Source organism: Pelophylax lessonae (genome assembly GCF_965119305.1).
Source record: "Pelophylax lessonae genome assembly, chromosome: 2".
NCBI classification, from domain to species: Eukaryota; Metazoa; Chordata; class Amphibia; order Anura; family Ranidae; genus Pelophylax; species Pelophylax lessonae.
In genome coordinates, this window is record NC_138769.1 from 16,991,809 (window position 1) to 17,016,326 (window position 24,518).

At 47.0% G+C, this 24,518-nt stretch overlaps 1 protein-coding gene across 1 annotated transcript in view; it reads left to right on the forward strand.

Moving 5' to 3' along the window:
• The window catches only part of KPNA1 (karyopherin subunit alpha 1), a 99,526-nt gene that overhangs the window by 30,500 nt on the left and 44,508 nt on the right, over positions 1-24,518 (forward strand). Inside the window, exons 2-3 of the mRNA XM_082246512.1 lie at positions 11,176-11,309; positions 22,993-23,100. Of these exons, the coding sequence (XP_082102638.1) occupies positions 11,181-11,309; positions 22,993-23,100 (237 nt within the window). The 5' untranslated portion in view covers positions 11,176-11,180. The remainder of the gene's footprint in view (positions 1-11,175; positions 11,310-22,992; positions 23,101-24,518) is intronic.

A 24,518-nucleotide genomic window follows, 5' to 3' on the forward strand; every position in this document is an offset into this window, starting at 1 on the left:
TTCCTCCCATTGGTACAAGATACTATTATGCCAACTAACCTCAGCAATGGAGCACTATTTCTCCCAGTGATACCAATGATGGGGCACTATTTCTCCCAGTGATGCCAACAATAGGGCACTATTTCTCCCAGTGATACGAATGATGGGGTACTATTTCTTCCAGTGATACGATCGATGGGGTACTATTTCTCCCAGTGATACCAATGATGGGGCACTATTTCTCCCAGTGATACCAACGATGGGGCACTATTTCTCCCAGCGATACCAATGATGGGGCACTATTTCTCCCAGCGATGCCAACAATAGGGCACTATTTCTCCCAGTGATACGAACGATGGGGTACTATTTCTTCCAGTGATACGATCGATGGGGCACTATTTCTTCCAGTGATACGAACGATGGGGCACTATTTCTCCCAGTGATACCAACGATGGGGCACTATTTATCCCAGTGATACCAACGATGGGGCACTGTTTCTTCCAGTGATACCAACGATGGGGCACTATTTCTCCCAGTGATATCAACGATGGGGCACTATTTCTCCCAGTGATATCAACGATGGGGCACTATTTCTCCCAGTGATATCAACGATGGGGCACTATTTCTCCCAGTGATACGAACGATGGGGCACTATTTCTCCCAGTGATACGAACGATGGGGCACTATTTCTCCCAGTGATGCCAATGATGGGGCACTATTTCTCCCAGTGATACCAATGATGTGGCACTATTTCTCCCAGTGATGCCAACGATGGGGCACTATTTCTCCCAGTGATGCCAACGATGGGACACTATTTCTCCCAGTGATGCCAACGATGGGACACTATTTCTCCCAGTGATACAAACGATGGGTCACTATTTCTCCCAGTGATGCCAACGATGGGACACTATTTCTCCCAGTGATACAAACGATGGGTCACTATTTCTCCCAGTGATGCCAACGATGGGACACTATTTCTCCCAGTGATACAAACGATGGGTCACTATTTCTCCCAGTGATGCCAACGATGGGACACTATTTCTCCCAGTGATACAAACGATGGGTCACTATTTCTCCCAGTGATGCCAACGATGGGTCACTATTTCTCCCAGTGATGCCAACGATGGGGCACTATTTCTCCCAGTGATACGAACGATGGGGTACTATTTCTCCCAGTGATACGAACAATGGGGTTCTATTTATTCCAGTGATACGAACGATGGGGCACTATTTCTCCCAGTGATACCAACAATGGGGCACTATTCCTCCCAGTGATAACGATGGGGAATAATGATGGGGCACTGGTCCCCCCCCAATGATACCAACAATGGGGCACTAGTCCCCCCAGTGATTCTTACAATGGGGCACTATTCCTCCTAGTGATACCAATAATACCAACGATGGGGCCCTGTTCCCCTCCAATAATGCCAACGATGGGGCCCTGTTCCCCTCCAATAATACCAACGATGGGGCCCTGTTCCCCTCCAATAATACCAACGATGGGGCCCTGTTCCCCTCCAATAATACCAACGATGGGGCCCTGTTCCCCTCCAATAATACCAACGATGGGGCCCTGTTCCCCTCCAATAATACCAACAATGGGGCCCTGTTCCCCCCCAATAATACCAACAATGGGGCCCTGTTCCCCCCCAATAATACCAACAATGGGCCCCTGTTCCCCCCCAATAATACCAACAATGGGGCCCTGTTCCCCCCCCCAATAATACCAACGATGGGGCCCTGTTCCCCCCCCCCCCAATAATACCAACGATGGGGCCCTGTTCCCCCCCCCCCAATAATACCAACGATGGGGCCCTGTTCCCCCCCCCCCAATAATACCAACGATGGGGCCCTGTTCCCCCCCCAATAATAGCAACGATGGGGCCCTGTTCCCCCCCCAATAATAGCAACGATGGGGCCCTGTTCCCCCCCCAATAATAGCAACGATGGGGCCCTGTTCCCCCCCCAATAATAGCAACGATGGGGCCCTGTTCCCCCCCCAATAATAGCAACGATGGGGCCCTGTTCCCCCCCCAATAATAGCAACGATGGGGCCCTGTTCCCCCCCCAATAATAGCAACGATGGGGCCCTGTTCCCCCCCCAATAATAGCAACGATGGGGCCCTGTTCCCCCCCCAATAATAGCAACGATGGGGCCCTGTTCCCCCCCCAATAATAGCAACGATGGGGCCCTGTTCCCCCCCCAATAATAGCAACGATGGGGCCCTGTTCCCCCCCAATAATAGCAACGATGGGGCCCTGTTCCCCCCCCCCCCCAATAATAGCAACGATGGGGCCCTGTTCCCCCCCCCAATAATAGCAACGATGGGGCCCTGTTCCCCCCCAATAATAGCAACGATGGGGCCCTGTTCCCCCCCAATAATAGCAACGATGTGGCCCTGTTCCCCCCCAATAATAGCAACGATGGGGCCCTGTTCCCCCCCCCCAATAATAGCAACGATGGGGCCCTGTTCCCCCCCCCCAATAATAGCAACGATGGGGCCCTGTTCCCCCCCCAATAATAGCAACGATGGGGCCCTGTTCCCCCCCCAAATGATACCAACGATGGGGCCCTGTTCCCCCCCAATAATAGCAACGATGGGGCACTGTCGTTCCCTCCCTCCCTCCCCCCCCCCCCCCAAATGATACCAGCGGTGGGGCAATTTTCCGCCAAATGATTCCAACAATGGGACGATATACCTCCCCCACCGATTCCAGCGATGGAATGATATTCCTCCCCCCCACCGATACCAGAGAGGGGCGCTATTCCTCCCCCACCGATCCCAATGATGGGCCGCTATTACTCCCCCACTGATACCAACTATTTATAACCGCTTTGTTGACGTGATCATGTGATTGCATAGCAGTCACATGATCACTGGGCCCCGAGTACTGGGATGCACATCATGCTTCTAAACCTGGAGCAGGCACATGATGTACGTGATTGTGCCTGTACGTGCCGTCCCGCTGCAGTATATGTACTGAGGGGGGTCGGAAAGTTGTCTTTCGTGTCATTTTTCAATATTCAATTTTCAACCGTTTCTCCTTGTGAATGAAAACTAAACTGATATTGGCAGGTGGGTAGAAGGGCGGGATGTTCTGTCTATGGATTCATCTGTTCCTCTGCTCTGTCTCGCAGTTCTGACACACAGCAGACAGTGAAGAGTGTGGCAGATGTACAGAGAGTGTTAGGGTGCGGTACACGAGGTGTCGGCTCAGTCAGACATCGATCGGATGCTCTAACATGTGCCCGGGAATGAACTCTGGGAGGATAATTCCCAACAGGGAAGACACACTGTGAGTTCTAAGCTCAGCAGCTGCCCCGGGTAAATGTGTTTGTGCTGCTCGCTCTGCTAATTAGAGAAGATGTATGGGAGCATCAGATCTTCTAAACATCCCCTCCACCAATATGCAGATCTGTACAAAGCAGCTTTTCTCAACCTTTCCAACATGGAGGAACCCTTGATATAACATTCCAGACTTGGATTTAGAATCAATCTACAGATCATCACAGTACATTAGTGTGATGGTCAGTGGGAAGAATTCTCCTTACTGAGTGGTCAGTGGGAAGAATGCTCCTTACATTGGTGGTCAGTGGGAAGAATGCTTCTTACATTGGTGGTCAATGAGAAGAATGCTCCTTACATTGGTAGTCAGTGAGAAGAATGCTCCTTACATTGGTGGTCAGTGGGAAGAATGCTCCTTACATTGGTGGTCAGTGGGAAGAATGTTCCTTACATTGGTGATCAGTGGGAAGAATGCTCCTTACATTAGTGGTCAGTGGGAAGAATGTTCCTTACATTGGTGATCAGTGGGAAGAATGCTCCTTACATTGGTGGTCAGTGGGAAGAATGCTCCTTACATTGGTGATCAGTGGGAAGAATGTCCCTTACATTGGTGGTCAGTGGGAAGAATGGAGGTTCTAGATCAGGGGTAAGGTCCAGTCAGTAAAACATCCTTCCATCAGAGGTCTGAATCGCATGTTTGTGAGATGACTCAGATCATTGATCATATTTCAGCTCCCCTCTCCTCTTAGGCTATTTTCACAACTCTGCGGCTGGGGAACATCTGCAAAATCGATGCGTTCCCGACCCATAGAGAAATGCGCAGCACTTTAGCAGATGTCTGGGGGTGCCATTAATCCTTAATGGCACCCCCACACATCAGCCCTTACGGCACTTATTTGTGCGCACCAAAGCTGGTGCTGCAGCATCATGCAGTTTAAAGCAGTGCGATTAAAAAAAAAAAAAAAAAAAGGTCAGGACCTGTTTCTCTGCGTTTCTTAGGTAGGGCAGCTCATTAAAATAAATGGGCTGCCCTACATGCAACATGTGCGAGCAAATGGGCATGCACAGATCTGAATCAAGTCTCCTATCACAATTGCTTTCTTACATCAGCATTGTCGGTCCCCCCTTCACATCAAAATATCCCCATTTACAATACTTTCCATAGCCACCCCTTACGCTGCTGTCCTCAGCCCCCCAACACTACTGTCCTCAGTCACCTCATTGCTGTTCTTACCCCCCCTTCATTACTGTCCTTACCCCCCCATTACTGTTTTTAGTCTCTCCCCCATTACAGTCCTCCGTCCCGTCCCCCCCAATTACTGTCCTCCGTCCCCCCCCCCATTACTGTCCTCCTCGGTCTCTCCCCCCCCATCTCTGTCCCCAGTCCTCCCCACCCTCCACCCCCACCATCACCGTCCTCAGCCCCCCCCTATTACTGTCCACAGCCCCTCGTTACTCTCCTGAGCTCCCCTATTATTGTCCTCAGCCCCCCTTTACATCTCCCCCCTTTTCTGTCCTGCCATCCACAGACAAAGCCAACAGTGGGAGCCACAGCAGGTCTGAACAGAGGGCGGGAGCTGCAAGCTGGTGATTGTGTGCCAGCATCCTAAAAAACAATCCCCTGCTTGTTAACTCGGGCAGCCCCTGCCCTTCATCTAGAGCTGTCCTACCTCCTGCTGTTGGCTCTCGAAAGAATGAGAATGACAGCGGCGACCGTGACGACTCTGGGCAGAACGGCATCTAAACGGCCGAACGGCAACGGTCCGGATACAAAACTGACTCGGTTCGAATCTGAACCACGGTCCGCCTTTTAGTGATGCCTGGTCTAGATGATGATAAATGTTCTCCAGTCAGGAAATGAGCTGGGCTCTATCTTAGGGGCTATATGATGCTGGATGTCCTCCAGCCAGAAAATGAGACTGGCTCTACTAATGCACATTGTGAGAAGTTCACAGTGTGCGGTGAAATCAGAAGAAGCCATTTCAGTCCAGGAGAGGAACCGCTACAACTGTGCAAGGGACTAAGAGCTGGTTCACACTGGGGCGACTTGTCAGGCGACTTGGTCCCCTGACAAGTCGCGGTGGGTCGCCTGCCATAGATTAGCACAGGACCCGTTCTAATAGGAGCGACACAAGTCGCTCCGACTTAGAAAAAGGGTCCTGTACTACTTTGGGGCGACCTGGAGCGAACTGCATTGACTTCAATGATATGAAGTCCGTGCATGTCGCTCCGAGGTCACGGTGCGCTCTGTGCACCGCGACTTCACAGGTCGCCCCGGCAAGTCGGATCGCCTCAGTGTGAACCAGCTCTGAAGGGGTGGCTGTTTTTTTTTTTTTTTTTTTCATTTTTTGTTTCATTTTGCTTTGGTGTCTTACTATACAAAAAAAGTAGATTCCATTTGTTGGATATTTGTGTGTTAGAATTCCAAACCAGAGCCGTAAATCTGTATAACATACACACCGTCCATGGCTGTGAGCCGCGCCCTGCGTTTATCTGCCTGCGTTCTGTGTGCAGTGGGGAAGGTAAGAATACGAGGTGTGAATGAGCCCCAGGGAAGTGATTGGTGCAGAGTCACTGTGTACAGTACACGGGATGTAACCCAATCCAGGGAAGATGCTTGGGATGGTGAGGATTCTGCACCCAGAGTTCATCCGAAGTTCATTCATGTCTTATAACTGAGGAGGAAACCAGCTGAATGGAAGCACAGGAGAGGATTAGCAATCAGATGTTCATTGACCACTTGCCTACCAAGGTACGTTTATAGACAGAATGGTAGACAAGTGGTTAAATCTTGGCTGCTGCTGTAGCTGTGACCTTGCTGCTGGCTTAAACAGCCAGCAATAAAAGTGATCCTAGGTAACCCCCCCCACACTATGTGTCCCCGGAAGCAACATGTATTAAATCACTTCCAGGGTCACAGCTGCTATTCCTTGGCTACTGTAGCCGAGAATGAAGCTATTCAAGCACAATCTGTATTTGAATAGCTGCATTGGAGGGCAGGGGAGACATTAAGGCCCTGTTCACACCTGAGCGTATTTCAGTTTGCAAACCGCGGATCTCTGAAGTCTCAAAACGCCCAGCAAGCAAAATCCCCTTCATTTCAATGGCCCCTGTTCACATCTGATCGTTTTGTTGCCTGAAGCTCAAAAAAGTACATGAGCTTCTTTTTTGGCTTATTACAGGTGTTTTTGTTAGATGTCAATGCCTGACTCCAAACACCTGCAAAAATTGCCTGAAAAACGCCTGCAAAAAAAGCCCAATAAAACGCCTGAAACCGATACGCTCAGGTGTGAATGGAGCCTCAAAGTCTAGTAGACCCCTAATGTTTCCATAAAGAGGACCTGAAACCTGGCCATGGTATCACTGAGGGGGGTTGTTAGCCCTCTTGTGATAGTAATAAAGTTAAAAAAAATAAAGTGTAAATAATATATAAATAATAAATACTTAAACATCTTTAACCACGTCCCGACCGCAATACGTGTAATATATATTATCGGCAAGGCCGATATATCAGCGGCCGATATGCACTTTCTCCGATATATCGGTATCGGCCCTGAAACTGGCCAATATTTTTGTGACGTCATTCTGCCTTCTTAGGCTGCCTCCCTCACCTTGGACAGCCTCGTCTGGAGTCGGTAAGAGTCTCATGGGAGTATACACCCACCCACAGCAGCCAGTGCCAGCCAGCTACCCACATCCACAGGCCCTGTACCAGCCAGCCACAGGCATTGTACCAGCGAGCCAGCCGCCCACAGGCCCTATACCAGCCAGCCACCCAGAGGCCCTATACCAGCCAGCCACCCAGAGGCCCTATACCAGTCAGCCACCCACAGGCCCTGTACCAGCCACCCACAGGCCCTGTACCAGCCACCCACAGGCCCTGTACCAGCCACCCACAGGCACTGTACCAGCCAGCCAGCCACCCACTGGCCCTGTACCAGCTACCCACAAGCCCTGTACCAGCAAGCCACATGCACTGTACCAGCCAGCCAGTCACCCACAGCCCCTGTGCCAGCCAGCTACCCACCACAGGGTGCCAGCCAGTCACCCACAGACAGGGTGCCATCCAGCCAGCCACCCACAGGCCCTGTACCAGCCAGCCTCCCACAGGCCCTGTACCAGCCAGCCTCCCACAGGCCCTGTACCAGCCAGCCTCCCACAGGCCCTGTACCAGCCAGCTGCCCACAGGCCCTGTACCAGCCAGCTGCCCACAGGCCCTGTACCAGCCAGCTGCCCACAGGCCCTGTACCAGCCAGCCGCCCACAGGCCCTGTACCAGCCAGCCGCCCACAGGCCCTGTACCAGCCAGCCGCCCACAGGCCCTGTACCAGCCAGCCGCCCACAGGCCCTGTACCAGCCAGCCATGCCCTGTACCAGCCAGCCACCCACAGGCCCTGTACCAGCCAGCCGCCCACAGGCCCTGTACCAGCCAGCCGCCCACAGGCCCTGTACCAGCCAGCCTCCCACAGGCCCTGTACCAGCCAGCCGCCCACAGGACTTGTACCAGCCAGCCACCCACAGCCCCTGTGCAAGCTACCCACCCACCACAGGGTGCCACCCACCCACCCACCACAGGATGACAGCCAGCCATCCACCACAGGGTGCCAGCAAGCCAGCCATTAAGCATTAAACAAAAATGAACATGTTCAGTACCAGATTTGTGTAAAAAATTGCCTTCATTTTTAAAAACTTTAAATGTACAAAATATCGGCCAATACCGATACGTTGTGACCAAAATATTGGTATCGGCCCTGAAAAAAACATATCGGTCTATCCCTAATAAATAAATATATATATAATGTATAAAAGGGGAGGATGGGGAGAGATTCTGCTCTATTACTATAAAAAATAGTAGTGTACCAGGCACTATCCCTCAGTAATAAAATTGAGGAGAAAAACCCACCCCCCTTCTTTCTCGCTTAAGAGAAATAGGGTTGGGAAAAATAGAGGGATTTGAGAGTGCCAGGCATAAATTAGCACAAATACAAAATTTAAAATGTTTTTACTTTTTATTAGTATACCATATGTTAAAGACAAATGACATTTGACAATACGTCATTCCACATGGTGTGTCTCACTAAGCACAAACAGTTAAAGCAGATGTGGGTAATTTTGGATCTACGCGTTTCGCCCGCACATAGGGGCTTCTTCAGGATCCAAAACAGTTGAATTAACACCACTATAGATATAAGAATATAATTTTAGAAAAAGTCATATAGATCAACATATGAATGCAAATATCAGTCTTTACAAATTGCAGTTCAAGATACATTTAGCTGTGAAATAGTGACATGTTAGAAGCACAATACATAGGGGGTAGAGATTTCAGGATAATCGGCACATACAAAAAGAATAAAAAAATAAATATATATATATATATATATATATATATATATATATATATATATAATTTATTATGTATGTAAATCACAAACACACACATATATATATATATAATGTGTATGTATGTGTGTGTGTGGTTTGCAAGTGATTTACGGGGCTTATAGCTGAATAGTAGTGTTAAAAAAATGTAAACGGACAGTGCAAAAAAAAAAAAAAAAAAAAAAAAAAAAATGAAAGTTGCCCCCCATCCCTCACGCACAGAAGCAAACGCATACGTATGTAGCGCACAGATACGTAAATGGTGTTCGCACCACACATGTATCGCCGTGAAAGTTAGAGTGAGATCAAGAATTCTAGCGCTAGACCTTCTCTGCAATAACCTGTAAACATTTTTTAAAGCATTGTCTATGGAAATTTTTTAACTGCCATAGTTTATCGCCATTCCACAAGCGTGCGCAATTTGGTCTGCAAGTTTAAAAGAGGAGTTTCCTCTGGTCTGCCCCCCTCCTCTGTCACATTTGGCACCTTTTGAGGGGGAGCAGGTACCTAGTTTTGACGGCAAGGCTTCACTGCCGGTTTCCCTTAGTAAGGATGGTGGCGCCAGGACCCGATTGCTGATTGAAGAATCGGCTTGGGTGAGGACACTACTGGATCCCTGGACAGGTAAGTGCCCTAAAAGTAGAAGTCAGCAGCTACAGTATTTATACAGTATTATATCTGGAGCTTCACCAACTTCTCCCCCGTACACACCCATCTAAAAAGCGCAGCGTAGGGAGAGCACATGTATGTAAACGTGACGTGTTGTCGCAAACGTTGAAGTGAGAACAATATTTCTAGGGCCAGAATTCACGGTTAGCTCTAAATCAATGACCTGTAAAGGTTTGCCTACCGGGCACTTTTACACTCTTCCTGCCCTGGCCAATTTCCTGCTTTCAGCGCTGTCGCACTTTGAATGACAATTATGCAGTCATCCAATGCCGTACCCAAATTAGATTTTGATAATTTTTTTGAGACAGATAGAGCTTTCTTTTAGTGATATTTAATCACCACTGGGGTTTTATTTTTTGGAGAAAAAAAAAAAAAACAAAAAAGGTTTTTCTTAGTTTCTGTTAGAAAATGTTGTAAATAAGTAATTTTTCTCCTTCACTGATGTGTGCTGATGAGGCGGCACGATTATGCAGCACTGATTGGCAACACTGATAGGCAACACTGATGGGCACTGATAGGCAACACTGATGGACAACACTGATGGGCACTGATAGGCAACACTGATGGACAGCACTGATAGGCAACACTGATGGGCACTGATAGGCGGTGCTGATGGGCACTGATGAGGAGGCACTATTATGCGGCACTGATTGGCATCACTGGCGGGCACTGATTGGCATCACTGGTGGGCACTGATTGGCTTCACTGACGGGCACTGATTGGCTTCACTGACGGGCACTGATTGGCAACACTGATAGGCAACACTGATGGGCACTGATAGGCAACACTGATGGACAACACTGATGGGCACTGATAGGCAACACTGATGGGCACTGATAGGCGGTGCTGATGGGCACTGATGAGGAGGCACTATTATGCGGCACTGATTAGCATCACTGGCGGGCACTGATTGGCATCACTGGCGGGCACTGATTGGCATCACTGGCGGGCACTGATTGGCATCACTGGCGGGCACTAATTGGCATCACTGGCGGGCACTGATTGGCTTCACTGGCGGGCACTGATTGGCTTCACTGGCGGGCACTGATTGGCTTCACTGGCGGGCACTGATTGGCATCACTGACGGACACTGATTGGCATCACTGACGGACACTGATTGGCATCACTGACGGACACTGATTGGCTTCTCTGCTGGGCACTGACTTGCATCACTGTTGATCAGTGCCCTGATTATCTGTGCAGATCTCCCCTGTGAGGAAATGCCCCTGATTGGCTCTCCTGACACTCTCATTGTGATGAGAGGAAAGCCGCTGAGCGTCATTTCCTTGTTTACATGTGATCAGTTGTGATTGGACGGAGCTGATCTGATGGGTAAAGAGCCACGTCATCGATTCTTTACCGGGATCGGGGATGGGGCGTTTCCCAGGAACAGGCGTGCAATTGCGGAGAGAGTGGGACGACTTTGTATGAGGTTGTCTCAGAACAAAAGAGCCACCTCGTACCCATCATTTTACTATATAGAGGGCGGGAGGTGGTTAAAGCTTCGCCTGCAGAGAATTTTTAGGTACCGTCGTTTTTTTTGCTATTTCACAGGCGAGCAGTTTTAAGGCTTGCCATGTTTGGTATCTATTTACTTGTTTTTATATTTTTATCAAAAATAATTGGTAAATTATGTTACCTAAAATTTATTTTATTGACTTTTTTTTTTTTTTAAAACTATGTGTTTGATAAACTGCTGCACAAACATCGTGCTACATACAAAAATGTGACAGCCACCATTTTATTCTCCAGGGTCTCTGCTTTCAGAAAATACATAATTGTTCCATTCTTGATTTCTTAATCTATATTTTATCTCCTAAGAAAAAATAAAAAAAAATGTGTTGTTTTCCCTTCCGCAGTAACCATGACGAGCTCAGGAAAGGAAAACTCTCGGATGAAGAGCTACAAGAACAAGTCTCTGAATCCAGATGAGATGCGACGAAGGCGGGAGGAGGAGGGGCTACAGCTGCGCAAACAGAAGAGAGAAGAGCAGGTGAGGATGGGGGTCTCCTCCTTCAATTTCTCCCTTATTGGTGAACCCCTGGTTTCAGTGCCATTTTTTCGTTCCTGTAAATTAATTTAATTCTAGAGATTTAGAGGTATGTACATGAAGTAGATCTCCACCCTTCGGGGGGGGGGGGGGGGCTACCTCTCCTTTAGACGATCTCACACTGCAGATATACAGTTATAAGGCTACAGCACAGCAGTGCCTAGGCAGGGAAATAGAAACAGAATGAAGCAGGGAGTTGTTTGCATTGCAGGTCCACAGGTACAGCTTACAGTCCAGCAAGGGGGGTGAGCAGCACAGTATTGACATCACCAAATCTCACTCCAGATCTGGGGAGACTAGCAGTCAGAGGCAGCAGGGCCTTAGATGATCTCACACTGCCAATATACAGCTATGATGCTATGGAACAGGAGTGCCTAGGCACAGGAAGTGAGAACAGAATGAATGAAGGAGAAGCAGGGAGAGCTTTGCAATGCAGATCCTCAGGTACAGCTTCCTCTCCAGCAAGGGGGGTGAGCAGCACAGTAATGACATCACCAAATCTTACTCTAAATCTGTTGAGACTAGCAGTCAGAGGCAGCAGGTCCTTAGATGATCTCATGAAAGAAGAAAATGGTCGCACACCACCACGGAATCCAATGAAGAAAAGTTCTTTATTCACATAAGTCTTACAAGGTACAGCAGGGTAGGACAGTAGACACGTTTCACACGACAGCTACGTGCTTGTTCTCTACCAACACACTGCCGATATACAGCTATGATGCTATGGAACAGGAGTGCCTAGGCACAGGAAGTGAGTACATAATGAATGAAGGAGAAGCAGGGAGAGCTTTGCAATGCAGATCCTCAGGTACAGCGTCCTCTCCAGCAAGGGGGGTGAGCAGCACAATATTGACATCACCAAATCTCACTCTAAATCTGGTGAGACTAGCAGTCAGGGGTGGCAGTGCTTTGGAAGTCACACTGCATATATACAGCTTTGAGACTATGGAACAGGAGTTGAAAACAGAAGCAGAGAGATCTTTGCAGTACAGATCCTTAGGTACGGCTTCCTCTCCAGCAAGGGGGGTGAGCAGCACAATATTCACATAACTAAATCTCACTTCAGAGCAGCAGTGCCTTAGATGATCTCACACTGCAGATCTTCAGCTATGAGGCTGGACAGAATAGGAGTGCCTAGGCACTGGGAAAGCATTGCTGTTTTTCAGGATGAATTCAAAACAAAATTCAAAACAAAATTAAAGTGGTTGTAAAAAAACGTCTGTGCTGCAGCTGCCCCCAGAGCCCTCCTTTTTCTGACCTGAGCCCGATCCGATCCAGCCATGTGCACGAGCTCCAGCTGCTGTATCTGACCTCATTGGACAGATTGATCACAGCGAGAGCCATTGGCTCCCACTGCTGTCAATCAAATCCAGTGATGCGGGTGGCGGTTGCGAGTCCCGCTGTCTGTGTTAATTGATGCAGCAGCGGGACTTGGGAGCAAGTCTGCATGGGTGCCCCCATAGAAAGGAGGGACACCTAATAAAGGGTAGGAGCCAGGAGCGCCTCCAGGGCACTCCAAAAGAGGAGGATTGGGGCGGCTCTGTGGCAAAACCCTTGTATAGGTGTGGTATTTTTATTTAATCACTCCCCCCCCCCCCTCATGCACAACGTCATGTGCCGTCGCAGACTTTATATCTTCTTTTATAGCAGGCAATTCCCTACACCATAAACACAATCATAGCGGCTGTTCAGCCGCTTGATTGTTTTTACAGGCAGCGGAAGGGAACATTCCATTCCGCCACCCTGCGGTGCTTCTACCGGCTCGCCCATGCGATCGGCAAGCCTGAGAAGGAATCCGCACCGGAAGTTTACCATAGAGAATACCACGGGCCAAATGGTCTCCGGCAGTCTCTATGATCTTTCGGAGGCTGGGTGCGATGTTATGACGTCACGCCCGGCCTCTGCATTTATAAATACTGCCAATGCCTCAGCTGGGAAGCAGAGATTGTTTTTTTTTTTTTTTTTTTTTTTTTTTGGGGGGGGGGGGGGGGGATTTTAGGCTTTCCAGCCTAGAGGGGAGATTTGGGGACTTAAAGACCCCAGATCTCACTTCTTGGCTGGAAAGTCTAAAATCCCCCCAAAAAAAGAACGATCTGTCATGTCCTATTCCTATTACAAGGGATGTTTACAAAAAAAATGTAAAAGGAAGGTGTCAAAATAGAAAAATAAAAATAAAATAAACATTTAAAAATAAGATAAAGCGCCTCCATGCTTGCTCGCAGAAGCGAACGCATACGTAGGACACGCCCACATATGTAAATGGCTTTCAAACCACATGTGAGGTATCGCTGCGAACGTTGGATCAAGAGCAATAATTCTATCCCTAGACCTCCTCTAACTCTAAACCGGTAACCTGTAAAAAAAATTTAAAGCGTGACATGTTAGGTATCTATTTACTTGGCATAACCTCATCCTTCACATTATGCAAAAAAATGCGGCTAACTTTAAAGTTTTTTTTTTTTTTTTTTTTTTTAAACGCGTTTGGAAAATTGCCGCGCAAATACTATGGGAGAATAAAAGATTGCAACAACTGCCATTTTATTTCCCAGGGTCTCTGCTAAAAAAAAACATATATAATATTTGGGGGTTCTAAAAAATTTTCTAGCAAAAAAAATGATTTTTACTTGTAGGAGAGGAGTGCCAGAGTTGACCTAGGTGGCAAGTGAATAAAAAAAAGCAAACCTTCGCAATCCCTTTAAATCCTTTAGAGCAGGGGTGCGCTACGTACAGAGTGCAGAGTTCAGGAGTGCGCTACGTACAGAGTGCAGAGTTCAGGAGTGCGCTACGTACAGAGTGCAGAGTTCAGGAGTGCGCTTCGTGCAGAGTTCAGGAGTGCGCTACGTACGAAGTGCAGAGTTCAGGAGTGCGCTTCGTGCAGAGTTCAGGAGTGCGCTACGTACGGAGTGCAGAGTTCAGGAGTGCGCTACGTACGGAGTGCAGAGTTCAGGAGTGCGCTTCGTGCAGAGTTCAGGAGTGCGCTACGTACGAAGTGCAGAGTTCAGGAGTGCGCTTCGTGCAGAGTTCAGGAGTGCGCTACGTACGGAGTGCAGAGTTCAGGAGTGCGCTACGTACGGAGTGCAGAGTTCAGGAGTGCGCTTCGTGCAGAGTTCAGGAGTGCGCTACGTACAGAGTGCAGAGTTCAGGAGTGCGCTTCGTGCAGAGTTCAGGAGTGCGCTACGTACAGAGTGCAGAGTTCAGGAGTGTACTTTGTACTTGCAGGGATATCATTGGTCATCTGTTCGTGCCGTGAGTGCATGCAGGGCAGGCAGGTATATGTGAGAGCCACGAGCCGCAAAGAGGAAAGCTGTCCTTGTGTTTACAAGTTATAAAAAAAGCCCTGGCTGCAAGGGCAACATGAAATGGCCTGGAGGGCCGGACTCAGCCCCCGGGCCTTGTATTTGACACATGTGCTTTAGAGTAATGCTTAGGCATGATTTTTATTTCTAAATGTTACCTATAGCATAGCAAATCTTCACTTCTTAAATTCAGGTCTGCTTTGGAGTGTTGCTGAAGGAAACCCAGGAACTATGAGTGGGCGACCGATAACATTTCCCTCCTCTGGAAAGTGAGCTTGTTGGCACCCGTCTGTAGAGCTGGGATTCTGGATGTTGGAGAATGTAATGGATGCCATTTTATTCTTTATCCTTTTGGGCATATTTTATTATGGAAGTGATGGTCTCAGATTTGGAAAATACACTGATCAGCCATAATGTTACGGCTACTCGCCTAATATTGAGTAGGTCCCTCTCTTGCTGCCAAAGCAGCCCTGACCCATTGCAGCATCAACTCCACTACACCTCTGAAGGCGGTGACTGCGCACCAGTGCATAAAGCAAGGTCCATAAAGTTACGGATAAGCGAGTTTGTGGTGGAGGAACTTGACTATATATAATATAATGTATATATATGTGGCTGATTTGGTGTATGTATGTGAATTTGGGACACGCTGCATCCATGGAGTGGTGGTCAGTCGGAGTGCAGCGTCCCTCTTCTCACTGTACAGGTATCAGTGTATGTATGCCGGCTGCTGCTGTCAGTCAGTGATGAGGAGGATGCGGGGGATGGGAATGAATCTTCACACGGCATTACTGGGCACGTAGACACACACAGGGGCTGTCCGGATGGTTTCTGGGGATCAGAATAACGTCGTCGTGTCACTGAGACTCTGCAGTGTAAATCCAAACAATTTAAAGGACTTGATAGAGAAAGTGGTTTCCACATTTAGGTAATAAGTTGACCCTGAATGTCAGAAAATGATTTTGATGTTGGGTATGACACATGATTTCCATCTGTTTCCTGTGTGCAGTCACATTGCAGGATGCATGTCAGAGGAGTGACTGGGGAAAGTACGGGATGGTAAATACATGTCTGTGTGAGCTAATATTAGTGTAGAGTGGAGTCTTAAAAGAAAAGGTTTAATAATTAAATAAAAAAGCTTTCATACTCACCTACGTAGATGCATCATGAATCCGATGCAGCAGCTGTCCCCCCGCCAGTTCTACACCAAGAACTGAGCGATCAAAGACAGATAATCACTCGGTTCACTAAATTACTCTGAGCAGAGATAGGGAAAATCTCATGCTGGATATCTATACTGGTATGGACTGGGTAATGTGTTAGGATCTATACTGGTATGGACTGGGTAATGTGTTAGGATCTATACTGGTATGGACTGGGTAATGTGTTAGGATCTCTACTGGTATGGACCGGGTAATGTGTTAGGATCTATACTGGTATGGACTGGGCAATGTGTTAGGATCTCTACTGGTATGGACTGGGTAATGTGTTAGGATCTCTACTGGTATGGGCTGGGTAATGTGTTAGGATCTATACTGGTATGGACTGGGTAATGTGTTAAGATCTATAATGGTATGGACTGGGTAATGTGTTAGGATCTCTACTGGTATGGGCTGGGTAATGTGTTAGGATCTATACTGGTATGGACTGGGTAATGTGTTAGGATCTATACTGGTATGGACTGGGTAATGTGTTAGGATCTCTACTGGTATGGACTGGGTAATGTGTTAGGATATATACTGGTATGGACTGGGTTATGTGTTAGGATATATACTGGTATGGACTGGGTAATGTGTTAGGATCTCTACTGGTATGGACTGGGTTATGTGTTAGGATCTCTACTGGTATGGACTGGGTTATGTGTTAGGATCTCTACTGGTATGGGCTGGGTAATGTGTTAGGATCTATACTGGTATGGACTGGGTAATGTGTTAGGATCTATACTGGTATGGACTGGGTAATGTGTTGAGATCTATAATGGTATGGACTGGGTAATGTGTTAGGATCTATACTGCTATGGACTGGGTAATGCGTTAGGATCTATACTGGTATGAACTGGGTAATGTGTTAGGATCTCTACTGGTATGCACTGGGTAATGTGTTAGGATATATACTGGTATGGACTGGGTAATGTGTTAGGATCTATACTGGTATGGACTGGGTAATGTGTTAGGATCTATACTGGTATGGACTGGGCAATGTGTTAGGATCTATACTGGTATGGACTGGGCAATGTGTTAGGATCTCTACTGGTATGGACTGGGTTATGTGTTCGGATTAGGGATGCACCGAAATGAAAATTCTGGGCCGAAACCGAAACCGAAAATGCAGGATGCCCTTGGCCGAAAACCAAAACCGAAAATGACTTTTTTTCCCCAAATGGTATTTGTATTCAGCATGAGGGGTTAAGGTATTGCCACTGCTGGTCACTGGTGCATTAGTGACCGACCAGTGGCAGTTAATTAACCCCTTTGTGCTGCATTAGTGCAACCAGTATCAGTGTTAACACTGGTTGCACTGATACTGGTGAACTAATGCAGCACAAAGGGGTTAATTAACTGTCACTGATCGGTCACTAATGCATCAGTGACCAGCAGTGGCAATACATTAACCCCCTCATGCTGCATAATACTAATACCATTGGTAACCTCGCCTCAGCTTCCCTCCCCCCCTGGCTCAGCGCCCCCCCCCCCCCCCCGCCTAAATCTTCAATGTAATAACAACTAAGTGCTCACAGGCCACTCACCTTACTGCTGTAAGGTAACAGCATAGCATTGCATAGCTTTGTATGTTGATCTGTGTATATCTGCTCATGTCTAGGGGACCTCCAAATGCTTTATCTGGCTTTTGGGTCTTTAAAATAAATGTATTCCCTCTGCAATGATCCTGGGTTTCCTCCTCAATTTCCTCCATTATATGAACTGTCCGTAGTATAATATTTTTTTGGTAAAATGATTCAATAAAAACAGCATGTACTTACTTAAAATGTCCCTCCCCATCCCAATGATTCCATCTCCGAGTCCTTACTCGCAGCTCCTCCGGTGTCCGTCCTTTCCTTTCAAAAGACCCGCCTCTGGCCGCCGGCAGCCCGCCTCCCGGTGATGTCACTATTACTACCATCTATGCATGCATGGATGAACTAACAGACCCGGCGGGCGGGCGAGCGGCCGCTAATAGCTATAATTAAGTAAGCACTTCACTTCCATGTCAGCGGAGATACCCGCCTGATAACAAGGTGAAGAGCTTACTTAGTTACAGCTATTAGCGGCCGCTCACCCGCCCGCCGGGTCTGTTAGTTCATTCATGCATAGAGCATAGTAGTAGTGACATCACCGGGAGGCGGGCTGCCGGCGGCCAGAGGCGGGTCTTTAGAAAGGAAAGGACGGTCAGAGGCGGGTCTTTAGAAAGGAAAGGACGGCCAGAGGCGGGTCTTTTGAAACTTGCGCTGCGCTCGCGGCGGCCATCTTTACTATCGGCATTTTTAACCCTATTTCGGCCGAAATGGAATAAGCCCATTTTCGGCCCTAAAATTTCGGTGGCCGAAATTTCGGTGCACCACTGGTTAGGATCTATACTGGTATGGACTGGACAATGTGTTAGGATCTCTACTGGTATGGACTGGGTAATGTGTTAGGATCTATACTGGTATGGACTGGGTAACGTGTTAGGATCTATACTGGTATGGAGTGGGTAATGTGTTAGGATCTATACTGGTATGGACTGGGTAATGCGTTAGGATCTATACTGGTATGGACTGGGTAATGCGTTAGGATCTATACTGGTATGGACTGGGTAATGCGTTAGGATCTATACTGGTATGGACTGGGTAATGTGTTAGGATCTATACTGGTATGGACTGGGCAATGTGTTAGGATCTCTACTGGTATGGACTGGGTAATGTGTTAGGATCTATACTGGTATGGACTGGGTAACGTGTTAGGATCTATACTGGTATTGAGTGGGTAATGTGTTAGGATCTCTACTGGTATGGACTCTGTAATATGTTAGGATCTATACTGGTATGGCCTGGTATGGACTGGGTAATGTGTTATGATCTATACTGCTATGGACTGGGTAATGCATTAGGATCTATACTGGTATGGACTGGGTAATGTGTTAGGATCTATACTGGTATGGACTGGGTAATGCGTTAGGATCTATACTGGTATGGACTGGGTAATGTGTTAGGATCTATACTGGTATGGACTGGGTAATGTGTTAGGATCTATACTGGTATGGACTGGGTAATGTGTTAGGATCTATACTGGTATGGACTGGGTAATGCGTTAGGATCTATACTGGTATGGACTGGGTAATGCGTTAGGATCTATACTGGTATGGACTGGGTAATGTGTTAGGATCTATACTGGTATGGACTGGGTAATGTGTTAGGATCTATACTGGTATGGACTGGGTAATGTGTTAGGATCTATACTGGTATGGACTGGGTAATGCGTTAGGATCTATACTGGTATGGACTTGGTAATGTGTTAGGATCTATACTGGTATGGACTGGATAAATGTGTTAGGAATGAAAGGATGCCACATCGTTTGATGGAAATGAGAATTATCACTACAGAGGGCTGAATTCAAAGACACCCCGAAAATCAAAGTGAAAAAATGATGCAGCAGGCTAGACCATTTTGCTGAATTTTAATTGCAGCAACTCAGAATGGTCCTCAGTAGTGTGTATGGCCCCCACGTACTTGTATGCATGTCTGACAACGCCGGGGCATGCTCCTCATGAGACGACAGATGGTGTCCTGGGGTTTTTCCTCCCAGATCTGGACCAGGGCATCACTGAGCTCCTGAACAGACTGAGGTATAACCTGGCGGTGTCAGATGGACCAAAACATAATGTCCCAGAGGTGTTCTATTGGATTTAGGTCAGGCGAGTGTGGGGGCCATTCAATGGTATCAATTCCTCCATCCTCCAGGAACTGGCTGCACACTCTCGCCACATGAGGCCGGACATTGTCTTGCACCAGGAGGAACCCAGGAACCACTGCACCAGCGTAGGGTCTGACAATGGGTCCAAGGATTTTATCCAGATCCCTAATGGCAGTCAGGGTTCCATTATCTAGCCTGTAGAGGTCTGTGCGTCCCTCCATGGATATTCCTCCCCAGTCCATCACTGACCCACCACCAAACCCCTCATGCTGAACGATGTTACAGGCAGCATAACGTTCTCCACAGCTTCTCCAGACTCTTTCGCCTCTGTCACATGTGCTCAGGGTGAACCTGCTCTCATCTGTGAAAAGCACAGCGCGCCAGTGACCGAATTTTTTTCCAAAATTGTCGGTCGTCTTTTTTTTTTTTTTTTGTTAATTGTGTTTAAATACCACCAAAAGAGAGCTCTATTTGTGGGGGGAAAAAAAGGACATATTATTTGGGTACAGCGTCGCACGACCGCGCTATTGTCAGTTAAAATAACACAGTACCGTATCACCAAAAATGGCCGGGTGATGAAGGGGGTAAAACCTTCCAGAGGGCAAGTGGCTAAAATAATTACAGTGCCATCATCCATATACAGAAACAGAAGGGACATTGTAAATGAGTGTGTGTTTAGTATCACTTTAACATTTTTAGATGTTCCCTTTACAGTTTTTGAGCAAACTTTGCTTTTTCGGTAAAGACTAGGCGTAGTAAAGCTTAGTTTGATCGGGAGATTGGCCTTAATTGGACTTGTATCTCAAAAAATCTTGGATTTTTATCTCCCAAGCACCCTTAACCACTTAAGCCCCGGAAGATTTTACCCCCTTCCTGACCAGGGCCTATTTTGCGATTCGGCACTGCGTGAGTTTAATGGACAATTGCGCGGTCGTGCGACGCTGTATCTAAACAAATTTGACGTCCTTTTTTTCCCCACAAATAGCTTTCTTTTGGTGGTATTTGATCACCTGTGCGATTTTTTTGATCATGCGCTATAAACAAAAAAAGAGCATCAATTTTGCAAAAACAACAATATTTTTCACATTTTCTTTATATGAAATTCCCCCAAAAAATGTAAAAATCAATTTTTTAACATTTTTGGCCAATTTGTTTTCTGCTACCTATGTTTGGTAAAAAAAATCGCAAAAAGCGTATTTTGATTATTTGCGCAAAAGTTATCGCATTTACTAACAAAGGGAAAGATTTTTGTCATTTTTGTTGTTTTATTTTTTAACGCGTAATGGCGGCGATCTACGATTTTTTAATTTTTTTTTTTTTTTTAATTGCGGTTCTGCGATATTGCGGTGGACAGATCGGACCCTTGACTGACATTTTTGACACTTTTGGGGTTACCAGTTACATTACTACAGTAATCAGTGCTATACATATGCACTGTTACTGTAAAATTACACTGGCAGTGAAGGGGTTAACTTTTTTTTGAGAGGGAGGGGTTATGTGTGTCCCTAGGGGCGTGATTCTAACTGTGATTGGCTGTGGCTTGAGGTGTAGGAACAATGATCAACGGTCCTTCATAGTAGAACCGTATGATCCCTATTCCTACACAGGGGAGAATGACAGGCGGCTTGTTTACACTAGCCGCCTGCCTTTCTCCCTTTGCAGCGACGATCGCCGAGTGACCGGCGCACATCGGGTCCGCCGGTCACGAGCGCGCAGGGGGGTCCGTGACCGCGCGGAAGCGCGTCTCCGGGGGCGGTGCTCGCTCCCTAGACCCTCACAGGCTAGCGACGTAGTACTAAGTCGCTCTGCCTGTGAGGGGCTGACTGCCGACGTAAATAGTCGTGCGGCAGTCGGCAAGTGGTTAATTGGACTTGTATCTCAAAAAATCTTGGATTTTTATCTCCCAAGCACCCTTAACGGGTAACTCCACTTTCGTGAGGAAAAAGAAAAAACAATATAGCGTATACAACTGTCACACAAATCATATTGTAATTGAAGGTTATTAGAAATTACCTTTCCATTTTAATCTGCAGCTGTTGTAATTTTCTGAGAATGCAATACAATATGGCCGCCTGGAGCTGTTCTGTACACAGAATGTATACTGACCACACCCCCAGAAACATAATTTCCTGCTTGTGTGATTGGCTCACCAATTTTCCCAGAAGTCTGCCTAAGATACAAGTCAGATTTCTCGCATCCCCTGCAACAAAAATGTCATTTTCGGTAAGATACTTCCAATAGGAACACGTCTAAAGGGATGCAGGCCCAGCAGATTTCCTCATTGGGGCTCTGCAGCTGCCACAGCTGATAGATAATTATGAAACCACTCCCATTAGACCCACTCAGCACAGAGGAACAAACAATGATTTCTTCAGAATAACAAAAGGTAGGAATCTGCAACAACGTTTGTTAAAATCCTTATAATGAACAGAGATCACCCAGATGAGATGTTTTTTTTTCTCAACAAAAATGGAGTTACACTTTAAGGAGGACCTATATTGTTATAGCTGTGCCACAAAAAAAAATTGTGTTTAGAGAACAAAGGACTAGTCACCAGTGTTGGCTGTGGTCTCCCTACAGCTGATGTTTCGCTATCGATTTCCCTTACCATGCCTCATTCTCCACCGTCTCTTACTGGAGGCAGCCATCTTGGTAGAAGCAAGGCTTTGCTATGTTAGAGCTGCCCCCCTGATGACTGGTGCTCCGATGACTGGTGCTCCGATGACTGGTGCTCCGATGACTGGTGCTCCGATGACTGGTGCTCCGATGACTGGTGCTCCGATGACTGGTGCTCCGATGACTTGTGATCCGATGACTGGTGCTCCGATGACTGGTGCTCCGATGACTGGTGCTCCGATGACTGGTGCTCCGATGACTGGTGCTCCGATGACTGGTGCTCCGATGACTGGTGCTCCGATGACTGGTGCTCCGATGACTGGTGCTCTGATGACTGGTGCTCTGATGACTGGTGCTCTGATGACTGGTGCTCTGATGACTGGTGCTCTGATGACTGGTGCTCTGATGACTGGTGCTCTGATGACTGGTGCTCTGATGACTGGTGCTCTGATGACTGGTGCTCTGATGACTGGTGCTCTGATGACTGGTGCTCTGATGACTGGTGCTCCGATGACTGGTGCTCCGATGACTGGTGATCTGATGTGATCTGATGACTGGTGATCTGATGTGATCTGATGACTGGTGATCTGATGTGATCTGATGTGATCTGATGACTGGTGATAATGTGAATCTTTCAGTGTCCTGCTTGGGCATGAATGTTTCTATCTAGAAGATATCAAATCTTCACTTTTTGAGTTCAGCTCCATTTTAAATCTTTTATAATATGAAAATAAATGTATACATCCTTCTCTTTTTTTTTTAAGACTGCGGTCGGATTGCTGCTGTGTTGTCACCAATCTCTAATATACGGTTTTCTCTTCCAGCTGTTCAAGCGAAGGAATGTCGCAAATGCAGAAGAGACCCCTGAGGATGAAGGGATGGCTGACGGAAACGTCCACGAATCACAGATCAATAACATGGAGATGGCTGCGGTAAGCACAACGCTGTCCCTGTTTATCATTAACAAATTAAAGGCTCCGTTATGCTGGCCATACACGTATAGATTTTTGGACGAGAATATTCGTAGAACATTATTTGAACATTTGTTGAATAGACGAATGTCGTTCGAAAATTGTCTTTTGCTTTAAACATTTAATTTTAAAATATTATGTAATTTCTGAACGATAACCACATACACTGCCCGAAAATTCGTTGATTGAGAAAAGTGTTCCCTTCTGCCCCTACGAATTTTCCCGTCACTGCAGTCGAAAAGGGACATCGATTTAACCCCACTAATGATTAGAAAATCAAATGAATTTTCTAGAAACGAAAATTTGCGGATGAAAATCTATACGTGTATGGCCAGCATTGGGCTCCTTTCACACTTGTGAGACTTCAAAGTCACGCAATTTAACTGCGACTTTGTTGCCGCAATTTTGACGCAATTTTGACGCGAGTTTGACTGGGCTTGAATGTCTTTGGCCTTAAAATGCTTCAAAATCGTGCCAAAGTAGTGCAGGGACTACTTCAAAGTTGGTGCGACTCCAAGTCGCACAGATATGAATGGTACTCATTGGAGATAATTGAGAGCGACTTGTCATGCGATTTGCAGTTCCAAATCGCATGACAAGTCTCACAAGTGTGAAAGGGGCCTTATTGTGCTTTACACACAAGTTCTTGGAGTTCCAGCAGCAGATTGGGTTGGCCAGTGAAGGTGGGGGTAGGGTTTATAGAATGCACAATTGTGCCTTTTATAAAGAGAACCTGTTCCCTTGCTTTCTATGGGCAGACCATAAGTTCTCTGTAGTGTTTCAGGGCGATAACCCCTCCCCCCCCCACCCGTCCTGGAAGAAATTACTCTAGCAATTATGGGTGGAAGAACTTTCAGAATAAAAGGAATCTGTCAGAATGGCGATTGCCTGGCATAGCTTGGATGCTGCAAGTGCCAAATATGTTTCTAGTACCTGGCATACAGGACACTGTGCATGGTGCACCACAATATCAGATTAATGCCTAATGATTTAATGTTCCTTTTCAATAGTTTGTTTGGGACAAGCTGATTGGCTGAGGCGGAGAGAGGTGACCGAATGACATCACATTCTCCATCTCAGCCTATCAGAGGAAGCTTTGTATTCATTAAAGTGGAACTACACTGCATCTAAAGACTTCAAACCAAAAACGCAATTTCATTCATTTTTAACATTCAAAGCAAACTCCCCCATCTATCCATGTCTCCCCCATCCATGTCATGTCATGTCTCAATGCTTTATTTTGCTAAGAAACTGCTTTGAAAAACATCCCCTTAGCATTTCCTGCCGTGGCCATCTTGAGTAAGGGCAGATGAATCCTATAGCATTTTCTTCCTGGAATCCATCTGCATTTAGGTAAAGCAGTCAGGAGTGTGTTTAAC